This window comes from Geotrypetes seraphini, chromosome 11, assembly GCF_902459505.1.
Source record: "Geotrypetes seraphini chromosome 11, aGeoSer1.1, whole genome shotgun sequence".
Classification (NCBI taxonomy): domain Eukaryota; kingdom Metazoa; phylum Chordata; class Amphibia; order Gymnophiona; family Dermophiidae; genus Geotrypetes; species Geotrypetes seraphini.
In genome coordinates this window covers 83,087,426-83,112,839 of record NC_047094.1, presented here as the reverse complement: position 1 = coordinate 83,112,839, position 25,414 = coordinate 83,087,426, and the positions used below count along the sequence as shown (strand labels likewise).

The 25,414-nt window shown below is 44.8% G+C and overlaps 1 protein-coding gene across 2 annotated transcripts in view; it reads left to right on the top strand.

Moving 5' to 3' along the window:
- SAMD10 (sterile alpha motif domain containing 10) overlaps window positions 1-23,185 on the top strand; it is a 109,046-nt gene extending 85,861 nt beyond the window's left edge. For both annotated transcript variants that reach the window (XM_033963166.1, XM_033963164.1), the window contains exons 3-4: window positions 2,269-2,437; window positions 22,455-23,185. In XM_033963166.1, coding sequence (XP_033819057.1) covers window positions 2,269-2,437; window positions 22,455-22,669 — 384 coding nt within the window. In that variant the 3' untranslated portion in view covers window positions 22,670-23,185. The remainder of the gene's footprint in view (window positions 1-2,268; window positions 2,438-22,454) is intronic.
- The last annotated feature ends 2,229 nt before the right edge of the window (window positions 23,186-25,414 follow it).

The following is a 25,414-nucleotide window of genomic DNA, read 5'->3' as shown; positions in this document are numbered from 1 at the left end:
CGCTGGGTATGGCGGTATATAAGAATAAAAAATTATTATTATTATTATTAAATCACTCTGAGCTTTTCAAGTAGCGAGCCCTCCGATACACTGGCCTCTCGAAAAGAGAATACTTCCTCTTTGTGTGTACTCTTCTCGCGGTGAGCTGGCTCCTAGCAGCAACAGCTGAAGGGGTGGCGTCCTTACGTCGGGGCTCAAGGTAACATCTAGCCCAAGGGTATTCGCCGCGGCACTACTTTCTGCCGGCGTTCCCAGCGAGTGACTCCCCGATGATGTTTTGCTGTCTTTGAAAGTGTCTAAAAAGGTCATCAACTGTAACCAACAGGGCTTCCGAGCACTGGGAGGCACCACTAATGCTTCTGCCCCTTCTTTTCGGCATAATTACGAAAAGGTAAGAGAGACAATCAGAGACATCTACTCAGCAGTCAGGTAGCAGCAGCCATCTTGGATCCCGAGAGCATGCAAACAGTTCTTAGGCATAGCATGGCAACTCTGTCTTTGCAGAAAAACAATTAGCTTGTTAGGACAGTCAATGTTCACACCGGTTACCAGCAAAAGTAAATTAGAACAATAGCAAAATTTTCCTTCTGTTTCAAAATATTATAGCAGCTTCTCACTTGCCTTTAATGAAGCAACAAATGTCCATATCTTGAGGCTGCTGTTCTGCAAGCTCCAAGGAAGATTCCACTTCCATAAGTGGGTACAGAGGACTCTCAGAGGTTGTGGTCTTTGTACCTGCTTCTTCTAATTCCATAGGTGAGTCTGTGTCAGCCTGACTCCTCAGCCCTGAGAACTCTATGTCATGAGGTAGCTTTCTGACTGTGAGGCTCTCCTCCTTGATGCATCTCCATCAGTCCTACACCTGTGACCTGTCCTCCTGCCTGTCCTGAGGCTTGGCTACTTGTCTGTATCCTCCGCTACCCCTCCTAGCAGGTCAGTGTCTGCCCTTAAAGACCTGAGGACCCGCCCCCAAACTCCAAACGAAGGCAATTCCTTCAGTGCCTTCTGGTAATCAGGAAAGTTCCTGCAGTATGCTATGTGTGCTACTGGTGAATGAGTAAAGCTGCTTCCCCTAGTGTTCTGGACAGGGACAGCATCAAACTTAAAAATATGTGCTTTTTAATGTGGGGCTTATGTTCTGTGAGCTCCTAAATGCCTTGTTACTGTACCACTACTAGCAGGCATAGGCTGCTCACCACAGTGCACAGTTCTAAAGGATTCCAGAATATGTTGGTTTATTCAGTTTCTTAATATACCATCCTTCAGGTAAGTAATCATAGTGGTTTACAAACTACTACTACTATTAAATATTTCTATAGCATTACCAAACTAATCATAAAATAGTTGGGAAGGAACTACAATATACATTTAGGACAGGGAAACAGGAGAGGAGAGGTGCAGAGAGTAGAGAAGAAAACAGAGTTGGACAATGATTCTAGGGCTTTGCTAATCACTGAAGGCACTACTATGTTATGTCTGCCTCTCCCCATTGTGGCCCCATAATTCATAGTCCTGTGCTCTACTCTAAGAAGCTGATATTAAATAAGAATACCGTTTAGGTACCTGTCTGATAAACGTTATATCAAAGAATAAAGAAACTTGGCTCCTGAGTGAGAGAAGGAGGGAAGATCCTTGAGAGATGAGCAGGGAAAGATACCCTTTAACATGCCAGTTACCTTCTCCATTGGTTGCCTTTGTACATGTACATTATAGACAAGCACACACTCCCCATGAACAAAAAGGGCAGTTAGTATTTGTATACATAAGTGCATTATGTGCCCTTTTGTAAGGGAGTGTGTAAGTGTTTTAGCATGTAACTGCAAGGGTGGCATATATGTGGGTGGAGTTTTGGTGGTGCTTAGGCATATCTGCCACTTATACTCATATGTAACCTATAGATCATTGTGAGTTACACACACTGCATGTTGTACTTGGGCATGTTCATTTACACCTGTCATTGACCCTGGCATATGTGGGTACACCTAGCTTTAAGCATGTCAATGAAGGTTTATACCAATATTCTATAATGGAATCTGGGTGTCAGATGCCATTATAGACTAGTTGCTCCCTGTGCAGCACTAAGGCACATAAAATGGGGCATCCAGATATCAAATTACCCCCTCCTCCCAAATGTTTGAGGCTGATACCATAATCCTGTGGCCAAGAAATGGTACTGTGAGATTTTCATATTTTGCAATTTTTGGATCCAAGTTTCTTCAGTTGATTAACTGAAAAATCTTAACTCACACTTCTGTTTTATTTCTGAAGGGCCGATCTTATGAAAGTTATAGCATCTATCACACCGGCCCAAGCTTCAGCAGCTCAATCAAACCAGTTGTGCTTTGGAGCCAGCAAGATGTGTGCAAATGGCTAAAGAAGCACTGTCCACACAACTACCTCTTCTATGTGGAGGCCTTCTCCCATCATGCTATCACAGGTATGATCACGGTGTCTGCTAGGCTGAGCCTTTCTAGACTCTCACTTCATTAAGCACTTCTCAATTATACTGTCACAAATATGACCATGACCTTCACCATGCTGAGCTACCTTTCACAGCCACTGCTTCTTCTATTGTGTTATTAAATGATCATGGCTCTTCCATGCTGAGCCTTTCAAAACTCTCCCTATATCCAGCACTTCTCCATCACAGAAACAGCCACACTAAAGCTGTCCCATATGCCCCCAAAACCTAGCCCTTCTCCAGTACACTGTAACAGCTCTAGCTCTAGCTCATCCCAAGGATTTCCTTGATTCTGTCTTGGACTCTTTCTCCCACTTTCTGTAGCCATCGTTTTATACCTGTCTTTTTCCTATGACCAGATCATGGCAGTCACTGGACAAAATGGGTTGCTTTCAGTACCCTCTTTCATTTTTGGGTCCATACCTTCTTAGACTTGCTCAGAAGGGTAATATGGCATTCTTCACAGCTTGGTGCTTGAGATCAAGGTTCACTTGCCCATCTCTTGCAGCAACCCTGCAGGATTCAAACATGCATAAAAGCTATGAACAAGGATGAGTGGAGAGAGGCAAAGAATGGAATCATATTTTGTGCTGGAAAATTAGTGCTACATCCCTCAGGAGATGCAGGAGAAAATCGAATTCAAATCAGTTTTACATGCAATGCCAAAGTAATATATGCAAAAGAGTCATTTACTAATGGTTAGTGTAGGCTATTTGCTATAAGGCCCATTTTATTCAAGTTTCAAGTTTTATTAGGATTTTATATACCGCCTATCAAGGTTATCTAAGCGGTTCTACAATCAGGTACTCAAGCATTTTCCCTATCTGTCTCGGTGGGCTCACAATCTATCTAACGTACCTGGGGCTATGGAGGATTAAGTGACTTGCCCAGGGTCACAAGGAGCAGCGTGGGGTTTGAACCCACAACCCCAGGGTGCTGAGGCTGTAGCTTCAACCACTGCGCCACACACTCCTCCTTCCTTTGGGCCATGCTGCAGATAGCACAGCTGTTAGTGAATGACCTCCTAAAGTGGTATCTTTAATTAACAGATGATTTGGAATCAGTAGATTTATGTAGGTTAAAAAGGGAGCAGTGGCTCTCTGATTTCATAAGTTACAAGAGGTTTGGTCTCTTGAGGGGATTTTCTCCAACCTATACAGATTTAACATTTCTTTAGGAGGAATCTGAGGGGAGGAAAGGAAGGGGGAGAAAGAAGGGAATGTTTTTTATTCGTAACTAGTAAAGATGTGTATAAAAGATTAAAGATTTAGGGGAAGATTGTCAAAACTTCATGGTAAAATCCGACGAGCTGCTATTGAGATTGCTATTATAAAGATTTCAAAAAGACAAGTCATTCTCAAAAGACCCCTCATGCATATAAGGTTCGCGGATGTTCATGTAGGCTTGCTAAATTTACTTGAGATGAGTTGCTGGTGGTAGCAATCAGCACATGCATAGAATACACCCACATATTAAATAAATAAATCAAAGATCGCAGCAGGAGAGATGCCCACCCTTTCCCACCACGCTCGCACAACTTCTGAACATTCACTCCTGACAGCAGGAGAAATACCCACTCTCCCGCCTCACTCACACAATCCCCTAACTCTAAACCCTCTGCCCCTGCAGCAGGAGAGATGCCACCTCTTCTTGCCATTGTCCAACCCCCCTGATAACTCCCCTCATGCCTCCGATGACTCCCCGGCTCCTCCCTATCTTATTCAGGAAGTTCAACCGGAGGGACACCTACCATACTCTGGCTGGTAGGTCCACCTCTTACAAAATGGCAAGCCTTCCCCTTCCCGGTGCATCCTGGGATGGCTGGGGAGGGGCCTAAGACTGATTGGCCCAGCTTGCTTTAGTCCTCTCCCTGGTGCAACTGAGGAGAGCCCTAAGGCCCAGATGCCCATAGGAGGGGCCTTAAGCAATCTGGGCCATTCAGAGCCTTAGGCCCCTCCCCGGCATATCCCAGGATGCACCGGGAAGGGGAATGCCCACCATTTTGTAAGAGGCGGGCATGCCCACTGGAGCAGGGTAGGTGTCCCAGCCGAACTTCATGAATAAGGTAGGGTGGCTGAGGGGTCGTCGTGGTTATGGGGGGTGTTGGGGAACTGGGCGATGGCAGAAGGGAGTGGGTATCCCTCCCGCTGCAGTGGATAGGGGTAGAGTTGGGGGATTGTGCGAACGTAGCAGGAGAGAGCGGGCATCTTTCCTGCTGCCAAGGGTGGGTGTCTGGAGGTTGTGTGAGTGTGGCAGGAGAGAGTGGGCATCTCTCCTGCCTATCCTCGATTTGGGGTTTGTTTGTTTTATTTTAATTTGTGGCAATTCTTATGTTCTTATGTTTTTCTGTCAGTGCCTGAGCCAATCAGCGCTCAGGCACTGATCAGAAAGAAAGGCTAAGGGGGGGGGGTCATGTGATGCAGCCTACCTAAACGGACATGTGTGAGGAAAGCTCCATTCCTATCCCGCTAAAATCTGCCAATTATTCTACATTACCTGCCATTCCAGAATACAAAACCTTCAAAAAAGAAACAAAATCCCTACTCTTCAAAAAATACATAAAACCAATATAACACAACCAAACATGCTCCGAACTCCTCCTGCAGTTACCAACTACTCCTTAGCAAATTAGATAATGTTCAAACTATAATGTTAATAATAGGGATGGAGGGAGGGTAGGGTAAGGATTTCTTTTAAGTTAATAGAGGGTAATGATAAGTTTTTCAAGTGTTTAACTAAGTGTTGTTTCTTATAATTCTTGTACACTTTATGAGAGGGTAAAATGAATTAAGCAAAATAGTGTTGGGAGGGAGGGTGGGTTATGGGTTTATATATATATATATATATATATATACAATTGTTATTGTCTTGATGGATTTATCAAGTGTTTTTTTCTGAGACTATGTATGATTTTTCTTGTACACTTGTTGAATGATTAAAAAAGGAATAAAAAATTAAAAAAAAAAGATAATGTTCAAACTATTCCTTAAGTACTTCTTAATATCTTAACAATATGTACTTCTTATTTTCATAACAATTCAAATGTAATCTGCCTTGAACCGCAAGGTAAAGGCGGAATAGAAATCACTAATGTAATGTAATTCAAAAAAACAAAAGAAAACTGCAGACTAATATGTACAAGATGCAAGCTATATTTCGCTTTGACCATTTTTTGCGCTGCACTGCTGGCTCATGATCATATCTAAAATCTTTAAGACTAGGCTATCACACAAGTCTATAATCACTTGAACAGGTATTTCAGAGAGAAACCAGGGGTCTCAAGTGCTCACAGCCAGAAGCCCGATGTATATTACAAAGCTGGTGGCTTATTCGGAGAGCTATCATCGGTCCCGTATACTCTCTATACCATTCATTTATAGTTATTTTTATATTTTTATGTTTTTATATATATTATTTTTTTATGCTTTTTTCTATATTTCGCACAGCTAAAATACTAATATTCCATTTTAATTGAAATTACTTAGCTTTCATATTCTTTGGCTGAAAATATTTTATTTCAATTTTCTTCTCAACTAATTGAAATTACTTAGCTTTCATATTCTTTGGCTGAAAATATTTTATTTCAATTTTCTTCTCAACGACGGAAGATCTCCATTTCGCTCCTATTCATTAAACAGGAGCATCATCAGGACAAGCGCCAAAGGCAGCACTGTTAACACCCCCGGCGCTGCACAGATATCTGAGCTGATATAATGAAGAGTCTGCTCCTTGCAAAGACCCAAACAGCTTAAAGATTCAAAGCTGTTCGGGTCTTTGCAAGGAGCAGACTCTTCATTATATCAGCTCAGATATCTTTGCAGCGCCAGGGGTGTTAACTGTGCTGCCTTTGGCGCTTGTCCTGATGAAGTTCCTGTTTAATGAATAGGAGCGAAACGGAGATCTTCCGTCGTTGAGAAGAAAATTGAAATAAAATATTTTCAGCCAAAGAATATGAAAGCTAAGTAATTTCAATTAAAATGGAAGAGTAATATTTTAGCTATGCGAAATATAGAAAAAAGCGTAAAAAAATAATATATATAAAAACATAAAAATATAAAAATAACTATAAATTAATGGTATAGAGAGTATACGGGACCGATGATAGCTCACCGAATAAGCCACCAGCTTTGTAATATACATCGGGCTTCTGGCTGTGAGCACTTGAGACCTCTGGTTTCTCTCTGAAATACCTGTTCAAGTGATTATAGACTTGTGTGATAGCCTAGTCTTAAAGATTTTAGTGAGATTCACAATAAATTTTGGAAAATGGGTTCATGATCATATCTATACAGGCGTTTGCTTTATACCATTTTTATTGCGGTTTATTTTAAAACTTATCAACCATGGACCCCTGAAGAAGGCGTGTTCTCCGAAACACGGACCGTGTCTAGTCCCTTGGTTTGTAATAAGGTGATATCAGTAACTGCATTAATATTTGGTACAATAAATATAGCCTGTACATATTTGTCTGCAGTTTTCTTTTGTTTTTTGTTTGATCTTTTTGTTGTATGTAATGTAATTCCCCATAGTTTTTTGAGCCTGGGTGCAGGGAGAGAGTCTCTGCTTTTGCCAGGAGCATTTGTTCTGGGTGGCCACACCAGGCATGCCTATTAAATCGGCAAGAGGCCTCAGGAACAAGCAACCTCCTTCTAAGATGGCGGCTGAATTGGCTACATCCACGATCCCAGCCAGCGACTGGATTACCGACATCACCAAATCAGTGTCAGCTGCCCCGGCTCAACAAAATTCAGTTTGCAGTCGACGATATGCATGAGAAATTCGATTCCCACAGTCGGCGGCTAACAGAGGTGGAGCAGCGAGTGTCTGATCAGGAGGACAGGTGTACAGGCATAGTGGCACAGGTGGCGGACCTGAGACAGCAGTTGGGGGAGCTTGCCGATAAACTATAGGAATACGAGAATCGGAGCCGGCGCAACAACCTTCGCTTGGTGGGGTTCCCGGAGACAGTGACTGATCTGGACCTCAATAAAATCTTCAGCCAGTGGCTGTCGGAAAAGCTGAGACAGGCTAATGGCCCAGTGCCCTTTGAATGCGAGCGGGCCCACTGCATTGGAGTGAGGCCGTTGGGTGAGGGGAGACCGCGAACAGCTATAGCCTGTTACACCAACTGGCGAGCCAAGGAGATCCTTCTCAAGGCGTTCCGGAGAGCGGGGGCCCTGGATTATGAGGGCCATAAAGTACTGGTCTTCAATGACTATTCTGTCCGGGTGGCGGCCCAGCATAAGACCTTTTCCCTGTTCTGCATGGCCCTGCACAATAAGGGCATTCAATTCACCCTGATCTTTCAAGCCAAATTGCGAGTCTTTCATGCCGGTGTGACTACTATCCTCACTACAGCTGACGAGGCTTGCGCCTTTGTGGAAAGGCTGACCGCCTGATTTCTACCTCTGGATCACTGGACTTGTGGACCTCCCTGTCCTTTGCGAGTAGGCTCATTGCCGGGTTGCGTGCTGTGTGGGGTCTAACGTCCCTTTCTCTGTGCCTCCTGGCTGCATGGACTGCCCTGCCTTACTATTCTTTCTGACTCGGTGGAGCGATGTCCACAGGACACCCCAGAGGTCAGCCGGCAGCTACCATTTACTGGCCCAAAGCGGAGGACCTGAGTTATCCTGCAGCACTCCCTCGTTTACATATATCTGCCCTGCTCTGCTGGACAAGCGGGTACCATGATCAGACCTGGCGCTGCCTAACTGACCTAGGGATCTGTGGTTTGGGCTCCGAGTCCTCAATAGGCCTTTCTGAGAGCGACTCTCTGGAAGAGGGTCCCATTGGGTCTGCTGTTTTTCCTGACGGGCTGGAGTTGTGGTCCTTGGGGTGCTTTGGCCAGTCTTTCTGCCCAGGGGCCTCTGGGGGGGGACATGCGACTCGCCCATGTGAGGCTGGGCTGACTCCAGTGGAGGGGCTGGACCCAGCGAGGCTTTGGAGCACCAGTCCGTGCTCCTGTTGTTCTGCTGATTGCTGGGTCCAGCTGCTTTGCCTGGTTTTGCATTTTGTGTTCTTTTGTTTTGCCCTGTTTCTACTTTGATTTTGCTGTTTAGTCCTGCGGGGATGCGGATTTGGGTTTTTTTGGGGGGAGGGGGCTTCCTCTGGGTAGGCTGGGAGGTTTGACAATGGGTTGGTATGTCGAGGAGGAGAGCATGCCTCTGGGGGGGAGGGAGGAGGTGGAGGGGGGGTTGGTAGATAGTATAGTGCAGTGGTTCCCAAACCTGTCCTGGGGGACCCCCAGCCAGTCAGGTTTTCAAGATATCCCTAATGAATATGCACGAGAGAGATTTGCATATAATGGAAGTGACAGGTATGCAAATCTCTCTCATGCATATTCATTAGGGATATTTTGAAAACCTGACTGGCTGGGGGTCCTCCAGGACAGGTTTGGGAACCACTGGTATAGTGTATCTGGGAGTGTGTGTGTGTGTAGGTGTTGAGTGTGAGGGATATGGGGTGGGTAGTGATATTTTCGTGTGGGACAGGGATGATGCTTGGAGTGCGGGTGGGGGGGTCTTTGCAAAACCATTGTGCCTGCTTGCTTCTTACGTACAACCACAGGGCTTAGCTGGGAGGTCCTGGAGTGGTTGGGGTTTGTGAGTTGTCCTTTGACTTCACTCTCTTTCAGGGTGAGTATGGCTGAGTTGACTGTGACCTCATTCAACGTAGATGGAATTAAGTCCCCGGTAAAGTTTTGTCCAGTCTTCGTAAATTGGGTACAGACATTGCTTACTTACAAGAAACCCATCTCTCTCGGTTGTAACATGCCAAACTTTGATGCAATTGGGTGGGGGGAGGTGTTTTTGTCGGCTTTTGAGGGCAGACAACGAGGGGTTGCCATTCTTATACATAAAAACTTACCTTTTCATCTTCACAAACAAATCCAAGATGCTGCAGGCTGTTTTGTGATAGTTCTGGGGGAGTTATGGGGTCTTAAGCTATTGCTGTGCAATCTGTATGCCCCCAATGTCTACTGTCATAAATTATTTTCCTCTGTTCTCACCCACATCTCCCAATACCCTGAGTATCATTTGGTTCGGGGGGGGGGGGGACGGGATCTTATTATCACTGCAAATCCAGGGATAGATTGTAAGCCGCCTATGGCGCACACAGAGGATCATGACAACGGGGGGTGGGCTTCCTTGCCCAACATTTGGACTTGATAGACATCTTGCATACTCTGCACCCATATGACACTGACTTCACCTTCTTTTTTTTAATTTTTTTTTATTTAGATTTAATACATTTACAATATCTTAAAGATATCAAGGAAAAAAAGGTTTCCATACAAGTTTTCAGTACAACAAATAATACAAAAAAAAATCCTTTACAAGCCCTCTAAAAGGGGAAACATATTGCTTATATCAACTAAGTTTTTAAGGAAAATCAAGGAAATGGGTTGAGTTCCAATGAACCCAAATCATTCCCAACTAAATTAGGACTTTGGACATTCCTACCCTAATTCTCGTCAATAAATGAAAGAGAAAAAGAAAGAAAAAAAAAGGAAAGGAAAAAGAAAACTCACTTCTGTTCACGAGCTACCAGAAATTGTTGCAATTGAATGGGATCCCAAAAAACAAACTCAGTATCTTGTATCTTAACCAAACTTCAAATAAAATGATGCCTCAAGTGCCAATACTCTAGTTCTCAATTTCAGAATTATTTTTTTCTAAAATGAGTAGCTCTTTAGACATCGGGAAACATACTAACCAAATCCCCACAGAACTTGGTCAGTCTATTTTTAAAGTAAAGTTTCATTAACAGCATTTTATCTGTCTCACTAATACATGTTAGAATCATTGTGGACCGAGTCTGAATAACATCTTGAGAATCTTCTAAGAACTCTGTCAGATTAACATCATCTGTTACCAGATGGTCCACATCCTGTACAGTTTCCTTTTTCTTCTGGGGAATATGATAATAATTATTTATTGGAAAACTATCCGCATTGGGTAATCCCAGTATTTCCTTAAAATATTTTCTTAATAATATTTCTGGTAGTAACAAATGAGTCACTGGGAAATTAACCAAGCAAAGATTCTTTCCCCGATGCATATTTTCTAACATTTCCATTTTTAAATGCAATGATGTAGAATCTTTTACAGCGGATAGTGAAACAGCTTGCAATGTGTTACTCTGAGTTTCAATCACACCTAATCTAGTTTCCAAACAATTTAAATTGGCGTCCACATTCTCAAACTTTTGAACCACAGACTGTGAGAAATCAGATGTTTGTTTCATTGATTCTCTGAGAAACCCCTCAACTCTAGAAATACCTAACCATAAATCCTTTAAAGTGATATCCTGTTTTTCCACTGCTAGTGGTTGTTCATCCACTACAGTAGTAAACTCAAGTGGTTTAGGTATATCAGTGAAAGTCAATTTACCTGTGGAAATAGTGGGAGTTATATTCCCACTTACACCGGATATTGGATGAAGGGGGGGGTGTCCTTAGTAGAGGACTCATCGATGCTCCGGATATGGGAGAGTTCAAATCAGAAACATTTTGTGCTGGAGAGTCTAGGGAAAAAGTCAAATGTCTATCCATAGGACCTAAAACAACAGGTGTCGAACTTTTAGATTTAGCCTTCCTTTTCCCCATATTCAATTAACTTATACGACCTGATATCCTGCTGCTCAGCTCCACAATGCTCCCCGGTGCTCCAAGGGGCTCCCAAGGAGCATGACCTGCCCCTTAGGGCACGCCCCTTCAGCCGCGCGGCTGCGGCCGCCTCCACGGCAGCACACAGCAATTTATAATGAAAAGCAGAGGCACCTGCAGACGGACCCGGTGACGTCAGGGGTCCGTCCACTAAGCTGCCTGTCCGAAGCAATTCAAGACGCCGCTGCTGCAGAGGGCTGGTTGGGGCAGCGACACAATCCTCGGCGTCCTCTGTGAAAGGCAAGTCAGCTCCTGGTCTCTCCGCGGCAGCGCACAGCAATTTATAATGAAAAGCAGAGGCACCTGCAGACGGACCCGGTGACGTCAGGGGTCCGTCCACTAGGCTGCCTGTCCGAAACAATTCAAGACGCCGCTGCTGCAGAGGGCTGGTCGGGGCAGCGACACAATCCTCGGCATCCTCTGTGAAAGGCAAGTCAGCTCCCCAACTTCACCTTCTACTCCCATGCCCAAAAGGTGTATGCCAGGCTGGATTACATTCTCCTGGATAAGTGCCTGTTTTCTTTGGCCACTTGCTCCAAAATCTATGAGAGCATCATTTCTGGCCATGCACTGGTGGGACTGCGGTTGAGTCTTGCCTCCACGAGCCGGACATCCTCTTGGAAATTGCCTCCTCACCTATATCATGATCCTGAGTTTCGCATTTTTCTGCGAGCACGATGGGTAGATTACCAATTCATAACATAAGAACATAAGAACTGCCATCTCCGGATCAGACCTTCAGTCCATCAAGTCCGGCGATCCGCACACGCGGAGGCCCTGCCAGGTGTACACCTGTCGTAATTTATAGTCCACCATATCCTTATATGCCTCTCTTAAGGAGATATGCATCTAGTTTGCTCTTGAAGCCTAGGACGGTCGATTCCGCAATAATCTCATCTGGGAGGGCATTCCAGGTGTCAACCACTCTCTGAGTGAAGCAGAACTTCCTGACATTAGTCCTGAACCTGTCCCCCCTTAGCTTCATTACATGTCCTCTAGTCCGTGTCAAATTGGACAATGTAAATAATCTTCTCTGCTCTATTTTGTCGATTCCTTTCAGTATTTTGAAGGTCTCGATCACATCCCCACGCAGTCTCCTTTTCTCAAGGGAGAACAATCCTAGTGTTATAAGTCTGTCTTCGTATTCCAGTTTCTCCATACCCTTCACCAGTTTTGTTGCTCGTCTCTGCACCCTCTCCAGCAGTTTTATATCCTTCTTTAGGTAGGGAGACCAATGTTGGACGCAGTATTCCAAGTGTGGTCTGACCATTGCCCTATAAAGCGGCATTATAACTTTCTCCGATCTACTCGAGATTCCTTTCTTTATCATGCCCAACATTCTATTTGCCTTCTTTGCCGCTGCCGCGCATTGTGCCGACGGCTTCAGGGTCCTATCTATCAGTACACCCAGGTCCTTTTCTTGTTCACTCTTCCCCAGAGTTGCACCTGACATTGTATACTCGTATTCCTTATTCTTATTGCCTAGATGCATTACCTTGCATTTCTCCACATTGAACTTCATCTGCCATTTCTCCGCCCATGTTTCTAACCGACACAAGTCGCTCTGGAGTTTCTCTCTATCCTCCTGCGATCTGATCGCCCGGCATAGTTTTGTATCGTCTGCAAACTTGATGATCTCACTGGATGTTCCTTCCTCCAGGTCATTGATATAAATATTAAAAAGGATCGGCCCAAGTACCGAGCCCTGGGGTACACCACTAGTCACTTTCTCCCAGTCGGAGAACTTCCAATTTATGCCCACTCTCTGCTTTCGGTTTTCCAGCCATTTGCCTATCCATCTTTGTATATCCCCCTCTATGCCATGGCTTTGTAGTTTCCTGAGAAGTCTTTCGTGTGGAACTTTGTCGAATGCTTTCTGGAAGTCCAAGTATATTATGTCCACCGGCTTCCCACTATCAATTTGCTCGTTCACGGTCTCAAAAAATTGGAGTAAATTCGTCAAACATGATTTCCCTTTCCTGAATCCATGTTGACTGGGTTTCATCAAGTCGTGTGCGTCCAAGTGCCGGACCATGCTATCCTTGATCAGTGCTTCAACCATCTTGCCGGGGACAGACGTAAGACTCACAGGTCTATAGTTGCCCGGTTCCCCTCTCGATCCTTTTTTGAAAATTGGGGTGACGTTCGCTAACCTCCAGTCGTCCGGTATCTGTCCAGTTCTGATTGTCAGGTTTGCAAGTTTTTGCAATAACTCTCCGATTTCAACCTTCAATTTCTTTAAGACTCTCGGGTGAATTCCATCCGGTCCAGGGGATTTGTCACTTTTAAGTTTGTCGATCTGATAGTATATCTGGTCTAAGTCCACTTCAACTGTGGTGAGGCTGTCTTCTATTTCTCCTGCATGAACGACATGGGTGAGTTGGGCCCCGTTACTTTTTGGTATGCCTCCAAAGCGGTTCTTCATGGGCACGTTATCGCATACCTGGCAGGCCAGCGGAAAGAGCAGGAGGGGGAGCTTCTGCGACTGTCTGGGAGACTCCATGGCCTTAGGAAATCCCATATAAGTACGCTGTCGGAGGTGGATCGCTTGGAGCTTAAGGAGGTCCGGCATCAGATTGAGGAGCTTCTTAATAAATGTGAGGAACGCTCTTTGTAATTTCAGTGGTACCAGCTGTATCACTGGGGGGGCAAGGATGGGAAATTGTTGGCTAATTTGATTCACCTGCACAAAAAGCAACAGGTTATCAGCTCTATTAAAGATGCCCAGGGTGCGTGCCATGTTGGGGAGCGTAATATTGTTGAACAATTTGTCCAATACTATCAATCACTGTATGGATGTCGGCCCCTTGATAGAGAAGCATTGGCTACTTTCTTTGCTGATTTGGGGCTCCCACGGCTCACGGAGGACCAGGTGGCAGCCTTAAATGCGCCCATATTATCAGACGAGATGTCCACCACGATCAGCTCCTTAACTTTAGCAAAGGCACCAGGCCCAAAAGGCTTTGGTCCAGAATATTACCAGATGTTATGGGATTTGGTAGCTAGTCCACTCAGTCACATGTGTAATTCAGTGACAGGAGCTGCAGGCCGCTTCCCCGAGAACCTGGCACATATTGTGCTGCTGTCCAAACTGGGGAAGGACCCAGAATTGGTGGTCTCTTTCAGACCCATTTCACTATTGGACCAGGATATTAAGTTGTTGGCTTACAACTTTGGTGCGGCGCCTCAACTGTTTTTTGCCAGCTCTGATTCATCTGGATCAGGTGGAGTTCGTACCGGGTCGCCTCGATGAATCTGCTGAAAGTACTGGGGGCCATCCACGAACACGTGGGCAGGGGAGTGCAGTCAGCAGTGGCGGGCCTAGATATGGAAAAAGCATTTGACAGTGTCTCCTGGGAGTATTTATTTTGGGTGTTGGAGGGCTATGGTTTTGCGGGGCTTTTTCTGGAATGGATTAAGGCGCTATACATCCACCCCCGGGCTCGGTTGCTTATCAACCGGAGTTTGACAACTGCGTTTGTGTTGCAGCGGGGGACCAGGCAGGGCTGCCCGCTCTCTCTCCCCACTCTTGTTCCTTTTGGCTATAGAGCCCTTGGCTCACAAGATACGACAAGTCTCTAGTGTTTGGGAAATCTGGGTGGGTGGCCGGGAATGCAAAATCAGCCTGTTCGCAGATGACATCTTACTGTATCTGGATCAGGCCCCCACTCACTTGCCTGCGGCGCTGGAGATAGTGTGGGATTTCGAGGCACTGTTGGGTTTGCAGATTAACTGTAGTAAGTCTGAGCTTTTTATTTTGGCTGGGGGTCCCGTGGAACCATGGCACGCTCTGCTCCCTATCCCGCCCTCAGTTGCCCCTGTCCGTTATCTGGGTATCTATTTGAGCACCAACCCTGCCACATTCTACTCTATGAACGTTCTTTGCCATCTCAATCTCATTGGGAAACTCTGTCAGGGGTGGCAAGATCTTCCATTGGTTATATTGGGGCGAGTGGCCCTGGTAACAATGGTCTGCTCCCTAAATTACTTAATCCCCTTCAGACCGCTATGGCTCCGCTGTCAGGACGAACTCCACTTTAAATCATTAATTTCTCGGTTCATTTGGAAGTCTTAGGCCCCGTGTGGCATTGGCCAAATTGACCTTGAATAAGAGGGCTGGCGGGTTGAATGGTCCAGACATACGGTTGTACAGTGTTGCTGCGCTTATGCGCTGGATTCACGAGGGTTATATGGGGTCTGATCGCTATTTTCCTTCTGAATGGGTTGTGGGTTGGAGCCAACCTCACCAATTCTTTAATTTACCCCACACGGGGGGTCGCTGTCATTTCCTGTCACCCTTTCGGCAGGCCTGGCGGTGGTGGCGGAAGCGACAGGGTTTACCGGCTACGGTCTCCACGTATTTGATGTTTGAAGGTAACTCCAGGTTTCTGCCTAGCTGGGGATGGTCGGTGTTTCGGGATTGGGCACAGAGGGATGCCGAAACATGGGACAGCTATTGGACCTCGCGAAAGCTCCCTTTCCCTCCTTTCAACAGGTGCAAGCGAAGTGGGCGCTTCCCTCTAAATATATGTTTTCCTTCCTTCAGCTTTGACACTACTGAGCCACCACAGACCGGGATTGTGCGGGTGGTTGGGATACCGGACCTTTGGATCAGATTTTTTAGGCTACCCCACCAGAACTCAATCGGTTGTCCCACTGGTATGGTGCATTGCTGCTCTCCTCCCAGGTTCCTGGGATGAGCAAACTGAGGGAGCAATGGGAGGCAGACTTGGGCCAGCGCATTCCTGACCCCCAGTTCCTGGACTGTTTCCAGACCCTTTATCTTTTCTCAAAGTCCGCAGACTATCAGGAGATGCAGTATAAACTTTTGCACCAAGCTTACCTCACCCGGCACAGGGGGGCGCGGCTTGCCTTGCCTTGTAGGATAGTGACCTCTGTGTCAAGTGCAAAATGTAAGCCTGGCACTTACATTCACTCATTTCTTGAGTGCACTGAGCTTACTATTTGGCAGGGACTTCTGGATCTTCTCGAATCTGTCCTCCACAGACCCATAGAGTGGGATTATGGCGCCCTCTTGTTGGGCCTTCAGGGCTCTCTGCGAGAGCAGGGATTTCTCCTTCCCAATGTAGATTTTTGTACAATGCTCTCTTAGTGGCCAAAAAATTGATCCTGACCTGGGTGTCACTTAATGGCAGGCCAAGCTGCGAGAGATGCCTCACTTCGAGATTCATTCCTATGAGCATTCTCATACACTGGACCTGAAGCATTATGTGACTTTAGGGGGGAGGCGGTACTTGCTGGATCTCCTTACCTTCTGATTGCCCTTTGATTGACCAGGGCATCACCTTCGCTTTCTGTAAAGGCCCGCTTGGGGCCTTGGGCCTTCCTTACCTGCACTCTAAAGGGGGGGGGGTTCCTCGGGAGAGGTCTGTCTGAGTAGTGTGTTTGCGTTGCCTGATGTATGTTTGATGTATGTATGATGTCTGTTGTGTGGATTGGGGTGTTTGGGATGCTGTGGATCTGTTTGCAGGTTGTTGGGTTTCTTTATATTAAAATGCTATGGTTGCTGGTCCAGTCGGGACTTTTACTTGTTCTGGCTGGTGGGAGCTTTGGATTGATTTGTTGCTACATTCTTGCTGGCCTCCCCCTTGCTGGACTTGATGTTTGGGGAGGATTGGCTCGGCTAGATATTCCTCTGTTATTCTAATGCCTCCTATACAGCTCCTTTATCCTTTGTGATTTCTTGTTTGGATCATCTGCCATTTTCAATAAAAATATATTTTAAAAAAAGAAAGAAAGGCTAAGACAGCTCAGACCTGTCAGCAATTTTTGGCCGCAAATGTGACATAACGAGGTTAGGGAATCAATTGGCGATTATAAAGAATCACTCAAAGTGCTCATTTTAATAGTAATGAACTTGTTGTACTACATTTGCGTGGCAGTATCGGAGACTACTAGAACACTCGGAAAAGACTACAGTAAGCCGTTGTGATAATCTGCCGCTAAAATACATGTACGCTAAACCAGCTGGAATCAGTTTAGCAAGCACGTTAAAGGCACATTTTAGTTTTGAGAATCTTCCCCTGATTGTGTGAACTCTGGTTGATATGGTTAGCAAAGCCTACATGACTTTACAGCTTGTAAAAGTACATGTATGATGGTATGTAAAATGCTCTCGAAAAAAAAGATTCTATTTTTTTTTTTTAATCATTAAGAGATACCTCAGAAAATAAAAAGAATGAAATAATATGACTGTTAAATGTAGAAGCTGTATATGAGCTATAGAAATTACAGTAGGCTTCCCTCACTTTCCTCCCTTTTATTGCTTTATTTTATCTCAATGTATTCAGTGTTCTCCCCAGAAATTTTTTCCAGCCGGGTGGCATGAAAAAGTAGCTGGGTGGGGCAGGATGGGAAAATTTGGTGATAGGGAAAATTAAGGGCTCCTTTTACTAAGCTGCAATAGCGTTTTTAGCGCGTGCAGAATTGCCGCGCTAAACGGCTAGAACTAATGCCAGCTCAATGCTGGCGTTAGTGTCTAGCGCATGCGACAATTCTGCGCGAGCTAAGTGCACGGTTAAACCGCTATCGCAGCTTAGTAAAAGGAGCTCTAAATGTGTACTATTTATATTAGTTAATTATTATTAGTTATTTTCCAATGCTCAATGCCTTTCTTAAGGTTTGACACTTGTTCCATAATATTTTTATTAAATTTAAGAAGTATCCAATTCTAGAAGTGAATAATTAGATATTTGCCCTCTTTCAAATGGTATAGAGCAGCATATCTCAAACTTTTTTAACTCCGGCACACTAAACGGAGCAAATGTTTTTTGTGGCACACTTAATGCAGCAAATGTTTTTCATGGCTGGAAAAAATTTCTGGGGAGAACACTGTTGCTGCTAGTTTTCAAGGTCCAATCACATCAAACAATGATGCTTATCTGGGCAGTTGTATAATAAAAAGAATGGATAAGATAACTTGAGAAGTGAAATTACCATGAATCAGAGGGATACATACCCTGTAGGTCCTAAAAGCAGGCTTGTGGATTAGATATAGACTATGAAGGCAGTGGCGTACCTAGCATATGTGACACACGAGGCTCATCATTTTTTGACATCCCCCTCCTATCTGTATGAAAAACATGATTTTTAGTAACAATCCACACATCACACAAGAGTGTACCTAGGAAAAGGCAGCATCTTACATATTGCAGTGAGCAGTATATCAATACACCCATTGTAAAACTAAACAAGCCAGACTAGTACAGATCAATCCTACACAGTCAATCCTAACTGAAAACCATGTCTTTCAAACACACAGAACACAGAAAACACTTTCGCCTAGTATGGAATATGTAATCACAGACTAACCCCTCTCCCTTTTACAAAACTGTAATGTGGTTTTTAGCCATGGTGGTAACAGCTCAGGCTCTCATAGAATTCTGAGCAATTACCACCATGGCTGGTGCTAAAAAACACTCTACAGTTTTGTAAAAAGAGAGATAAAATAGAAAAATGTAGAAAAAGGTTAAATTGAACCACCAAGAAGCTGGACTTTGCATACAATGCAACACCACAGAAACAGCAATGCATCTCCCCTAAAGCAAAAAAATAAATAAATAGAATTTTTTTCTACATTGTCTTCTCTGGTTTCTGCTTTCCTCATAGTCTTGTCACTCTCTTCCTTTCATCCACTGTCTACCCTCTGTTTGACCCTTCTATATGGCATCTTCTCTCCTTGTATTCCCCTTCCATCTCTCCCTTCACCCCTATTAGTCTGGCATCCATCTTCTTCCCTTCCCTCCTCCAATGGTCTGGCATCTCTCTCCTCTTCTTCCCTTCCCTCTCCCACACCCCCACGGTCTGGCATTTCACTCTCTCCTCTCCCTTCCCCCCACTTCCATCAGCATCTGCCCCCTTTCTTTCCCTCCAACCCAATTCCATCCAGTATCCTTCCCCCTTATGTCTCTCCCTCCTTTCCCTGCACACCAATTCCATCAGCATCTGCCCCCTTTCTCTCCCTCCACCACCCTTTCATACCATCCTGACCCCCTTTTTCTCCCTCCACTACCCTTCTGTGCTCCTCTCTCCCTCCAAACCAGCAAGGTCCCATGATGCCTCTACCTCTGGAAGATGGAAGTGACGTTGGAGGGGGTGGGCCGGCAGACATAGGGAGTTGCAGCAAGGTTCCGCAATGACTGCAGCTGCTGGTCCACCCCTTGCAATGTCACTTTCATCTTCCGGAGGCAGAGGCGGCAAATGCAATCATCGCGGGACATTCCTGCACTTCAGTGCGGCTGCTGACTCTGCTTCGGAATATGTACAGCAGCTGCGCTGAGGTGCAGGTGCCATTTAGAGAGGCTCGGAATGTTCTGGATCCAGCCGACTGTGTACCCCCCTAGGGCTGGCACCCGGGGCGGTCTGCCACTGTATGAGGGGGCAAAAAATAATAAAAAGAATGGATAACTTGATCGATTTAGACATGTCATACAATTATAACCACAAAAATATGTCATAAAATGTAATTCTAAACTCAAAAGACTCCAGACGAAAAGCAGACTATAGAAAGGAAACCAGAAAAGACCAAAGCCATAGCACGAAGATTCAAAAGCTAAAATCAGACATATCCATTATGAAGAGACGTGTGGATCACTGCTAATTATAACGAGTGAGTTTTTAAAATATGAGATGGTAACGGATAGCCAGACCTGGTGGACGAAAGTGATAAATACTGGAGCTAAAACCAGAGCACCGTGATGAAACTTGAATGGAAATATGGATACCTATTTATACTTTTGAGTAAAATTGCGATGTGAACATGTCATAGAAAAGAATAAATAATGTGTAAACTAAAAACCAAGAACAACATATTGTAGCACTGAACTCAGAATTAATGAAATAACATGCTAAAAGAAATTAACCCCCTAAATTAGGGCATATATATACTTAAAATGATGGCTGGTTACAAACAGTATGCCTAGACTATATAGACCTAAACAGGGCAAAAGTAAACATATGGGAAATGAACAGCTGATAATACAGAGTGTATCTTGAAAACATAAGCCGATAGTAGCTCAAAGACAAGCCGACCGGGTAGATGAAAAGTGAAACCTGGGAAAGATCTAAATTATTGTTAAAATGAGCTTCTATTAAAACCAAAGAATAAAACCACAGCACTCGGGAAAGTAAAAAAGAGAGAGTAAAATGGACTTACCGAAAAGGTCTCTGCACTGATGAGATAAACTCGTAAGCAGAATAAATGTGAACATGCGACAGTGGGGCTATGATATTTGATCCGTTGAAAGAGGCGCGAAAAAAGTGTCGGCAGTGGATTGGATGCACAATGATAGGGGAGGGGCATCGGGCTGTTAAAAAAGGCTGCTTTAATAAATAAATGAAAATACTGGTGAAAAACTAAATAAAAAACCAAAACCATGATAAAATGCCGAACCTGACTGCAAGTGGTAGTGAAAGTAGCGTAAGGCACCTGTAGTACTGCCTGTAGTACTGTTAGTGCCAGAGCTGCGTAGAATAAAGAACCGTGCTATACATGAGGAGAAAAAAGAAAGAATGAGGTGATAAGATGTAAAGTGCTGGCTCCTCACTGCACCACTTGATAAAACTAAGGAGCGATGTTCTAGAGCAGGGGTACCCACACACTTTGGGCTTGCGAGCTACTTTTAAAATGAACAAGTCAAAATGATCTACCAACAATAAAATTTTTAAAAAACACAAAGCACATTGTAAGCATAGAAAATGTTAATTATCATTCCTATTCCAGGGTTTTTTCAAAGAGGTTAAAGCAGATGACTCTATGCACTGTCACCTCAGTAACAACCATACAAAAATAGACAAATACCCCCTTCCCTTTTTACTAAACCACGATAGCAGTTTTTAGCGCAGGGAGCTGCGCTGAATGCCCAGCGCTGCTCTTGACGCTCATAGGCTCCCTGCCCTAAAAACCGCTATTGCGGTTTAGTAAAAGGGGACCATAGTGTAAAATATAGACTGCAGATATGTAAATTCAGACACATTTTGATCACTAAATTTAAAATAAAATCATTTTTCCTACCTTGTTGTCTGGTGATTTCATGAGTCTCTGGTTGCACTTTCTTCTTCTGACTGTGCATCCAATCTTTCTTCCCTTCTTTCAGCCTGTATGCTTCCTCTCCTCCAGACCTCATTCCCTCCCCCAAGTTTTTCTTCCTCTCTCCCTGCCTGCCTTCTTTCTTTCTTTCTCCCTGCCCTCCCCCAAGCCACTGCTGCTGCCATTGGGGAACAGGCCCCCAAGCCGCCGCCGCCATCAGATAACAGGCCCCAAAGCCGCCGCTGCCGCCCCAAGCTCTCTCTGCTTCGAGCCAACCAGCATTCCTCTCCCTGACGTCAATTCTGCCATTGGAGAGGAAGTTCCGGCCCCGCCAGGCAGCGATTGGCTGGCCAGAACTTCCTCTCCGACGGCAGAATTGACGTCAAGGAGAGGAAGGCTGCTCGGCCCAAGATCGTGATCGACCTATTGGGAGAAATGCTGCCAGGTCCTGCCTTTGCGGAAACAGAAAGTAGGCAGGACCCGGCAGCAAGAACAGCAAATTGTAAGCTTCACTGACCTGTCTCCCGCCTTAGCCCGTAGCGAATGCATGCTCTGGGGCTCTAACATGTGTGTGCCAGCTTCCCTTCTCTTCTCTTCCCTCCCCCCCCCCCCCGGACATAACTTCCAGTTCAGAGGGAAGAGAAGGGAAGCCGGCACGCAAAGGTTAGAGCCCCGGAGCATAAGTTCTCCAAGCCGGGTTTTGGGGTTTTTTTTTAATGTTGAGCAGCAGGGGCAGCAGCAGAATTCACATCAGATGATAGCCGGGCGGTCATTTAAATTAGCCAGGCGGAGCGCCCAGCTAAAAGGCCCTAGAGAGAACACTGGTATTTATTAACTTACCAATTCCCTCCTTCCCGTATTTGTTCCAATATGTCAGTTTGTCATGCACTCCTCTTATTAATTTTTTATTAATTTTCTTTTAATAAATATTTTATTGTAAACCTATCTGATAAACGGTATATCAAAGAATAAAGAAACTTGGATACTGGGCTCCTGAGTGAGAGAAGGAAAATATGGCAAACAGATGTGATACACAGTACACACTGGCAGAGCTGTATGGAGGGGAATATCACTGCTGAACTAGTAAATGGTGCTGCAAGAAGAATTAGAAGGGGAAGTTTTTATTATCTTCAAAACTTCCCAACTGCTGCTTTCGGTGGCAATTCTATTTTGCTATTGTATGATCACTAATATGTAGCCAGTACTGAAACAGAACCCTGATTGGAGTATATCCATTGAGTGATAATGGGTAATACCATCAATCTTGCTTTTGGCAGGTCGAGTGCTGCTGCGGCTGAACTCAGAGAAACTGCAGCGAATGGGTATTATACAGGATTCTCAGCGGCAAGAGCTGCTCCATCAGGTCCTTCAGCTGCAGGTGCATGAAGAAGTTCGCAGTCTACGGCTGCTTAGTCAAGGTCCTACAGGAAGAAGCAAAGGCAGCTGGGAAGGATGGGAAATAAAAGACTCTGTGTCCAAATACCCATCCTGAGCCCTTCAGTCCTAAAAGTAACAAGCTTTGTATCTTTGTGCTCATCCCTTAAATCCTCTAGTCCTAGAGGTGATCAGCTCTGTAATCTTGTTTCAAGGATTTCCCACTAGTTTGTTTTTTTTTTTAGTTCTTGACATTCTGATGTTTTGGGATATTAGAGGTAGTGTATGTAACTGAAATATTCTAAAAACAGACTACAGTCCAGAGATGGCATCCCTTCACGTATCCCTCATGCCCTTCTGATCTTGTCTGTAATGTTGTTCTTAACCTTTATTTTTAAAAAAAATGATTTAAGTGGAACTAATAAAAGGTACAGAATGGTGAAAAAGAAAGAATGACTAACTTCCAAATGCTGAACAGGTTCAGATTCTTCAGTCAGAGAGGAAATATGATACAGCTATAGGTCTATAAATTCATGAGTGGGGAGAATATGTTTGAGGGAACATAACATAACATCGTACTTAAACTGCATAACCGTAAGTTCAATGCAGTGAACAAAAGATTTAAAATAACATAACCTAAGGATGATTTAAATTAGTTTGCTAAATATTTTGAAAAAAGATGAGTTTTCAATTGAGTTCTAAAGTGCTTGTAAGAGCAAACACTACGTAACAGTGGCCTAAATTCCCTGTCAAAGAAAGCAGCCTGAAATACTAGTGTATGTTCCAAAGATTTCTTGCTCTTACAACCTTGAGCAGACAGAAAATTAAACAATGCATGTGATTCTCTCCTATGTTTATGGAATGCTATGAGAAATCTATTGGTCATATAGCTTGAAACAATACCATATTTAACTTTGTAACAAAGACAACCCAGCTTAAACAAAACGTGCCTCCACTGGAAGCCAATGCAATTCACGGTAGAAAGGAGTCACATGATCATATTTCTTTAGACCATAAATTAATTTGACCCCCATATTTTCAATCAATCTAAGCCTAGCGATCTCTTTCTTGGTACATGTCAAACAGACACTGTTACAATAATCGACAAGACTTAGAAGCAACGACTGAACTAAAATTTTAAAGGCCAGAAACTCAAAATATGATTTTATGGTATGCAGCTTCTATAATGTGTAAAAACCCTTTTGCACTACATCATCTACTTGCTTTTTCATGGTCAAGTGTATTTTAATCGTTGGATTGATTTTATAGAGTGTTGAGTCTATAGTAATTGATGGTTCATGTAAAATTCTAGGTAGAGACGCAACAAAGAATTTGGTCTTATCATGATTTAATTAGAATTTAAATTCTTGCATCCATGTTTCCATCAATTTCAGTATAGACTCAATTATTTGGGTAATATGAGATATAGCTGTATTACAAGGAATGATGATCATAATGTCATTGGCATAACTAAACAGTCTGGAGCAGGGGTGTCCAACCCGCGGGCCGCATGCAGCCCCGTGTAGTATTATGTGCAGCCATGCTCAAGGATGATGCGGTGTTTTCCTCTGCTGCCCCCGGGTGTTTTTCAGTCTTGCCGACTCCATCCTCCATCTTTCTGCAGCATTTGTTCAAAGCCGCGAGCAGCTGATCCTATGTGCCTCTTGCGGCTGACCTGGAAGTGTTTCCTCTGACGTTGCGACATCAGAAGGAACACTTCCAGATCAGCTGCAGGAGACACGTGGAAGCCGCTGCCCGTGGCTTTGAGCGCATGCTGCAGGCACTTAAACATCATCAGAAGCATCAATAACTTAAAAAAAAATAATTGGGCAGCACCCTGGGCTGCCACCGCTCCATTCCCCAAGACCTTTCAGACTTTTGTTCCAAGAGCCACAAGTTCAGCACCACCTGCAATTTCAGCCAGATCCTGGTGAGCCCAGAGTGACTGAATATCAATGCGGCCACTGAGGAGGAGCTGACGACCCTGCTGGAGGTGAGCCGGGCCGTGGCATGCTGAGTCTGCAGAGCAAAGAGCTTGAGCTCCCTGCCGGCAGCCCGGGTTAGCTACAGGTGATGTGTGCGCCCCTTGAGCCCTTCCCCAGCATGCACAAGTGCCGACCCTTGCTGTGCATGGCCATGTGGAACCTACAGCACTGCTCTATGGACAAGGCCTACAACCCAGTGCTCTGCATGACCCAGCATTAGAAGGGTAAGGGATCAGCGGTATTAAGCAAATGCTTCACTTTGGCCAGGAGGGGTAATTTGGGGGTGAATGCTGCACTGCTGATGGCTGTGAGGGGGGGGAGAAATGCTGCTTCTGCACAGGGAAGGGGGAAGAGAAATGCTGCTGCTGCACCCAATTGGTGAGAGAGAGGGAAAGAGGGAGAAGGAAAAGGGAGAAGAATGAGAGATGCCAAGTCCATGGGAGGGAGATACCAGACCATGGAGGGGGAGGAAGAGATGCCAGGGCATGGGGGAAGGGAAACTAAGGAGACAAATGCCAGACCAGAGAGAGAAGAGGTGCTAGAGAGGAGGTACCAGGGCATGGGGGGAGGGAAGGGAAGGAGATAGAGATGCCAAACCATAGGGTGGAATGGTTAAGAAGGAAGGAAAGGAGAAGAAAGAGATGCCAGAGCATAGGGGAGGGGTGGAGTCAGAAAAATGGAGACGGGATGAAGCTGAAATGAATTATATACAAAGGAGAGAAGGGACACAGGATAGACAGTTTATGGAAGGAGCCCTCTCTTCTCCAGTCTCATAAAGATCCAAGCTCTTCCCCTGTGCTAAAATAATCTTTAAAATCAACGGGCTTAGGAACTGGAAGTTACAGACACCAGCAGCGAGTAGCCATTCAGGAGAAGGC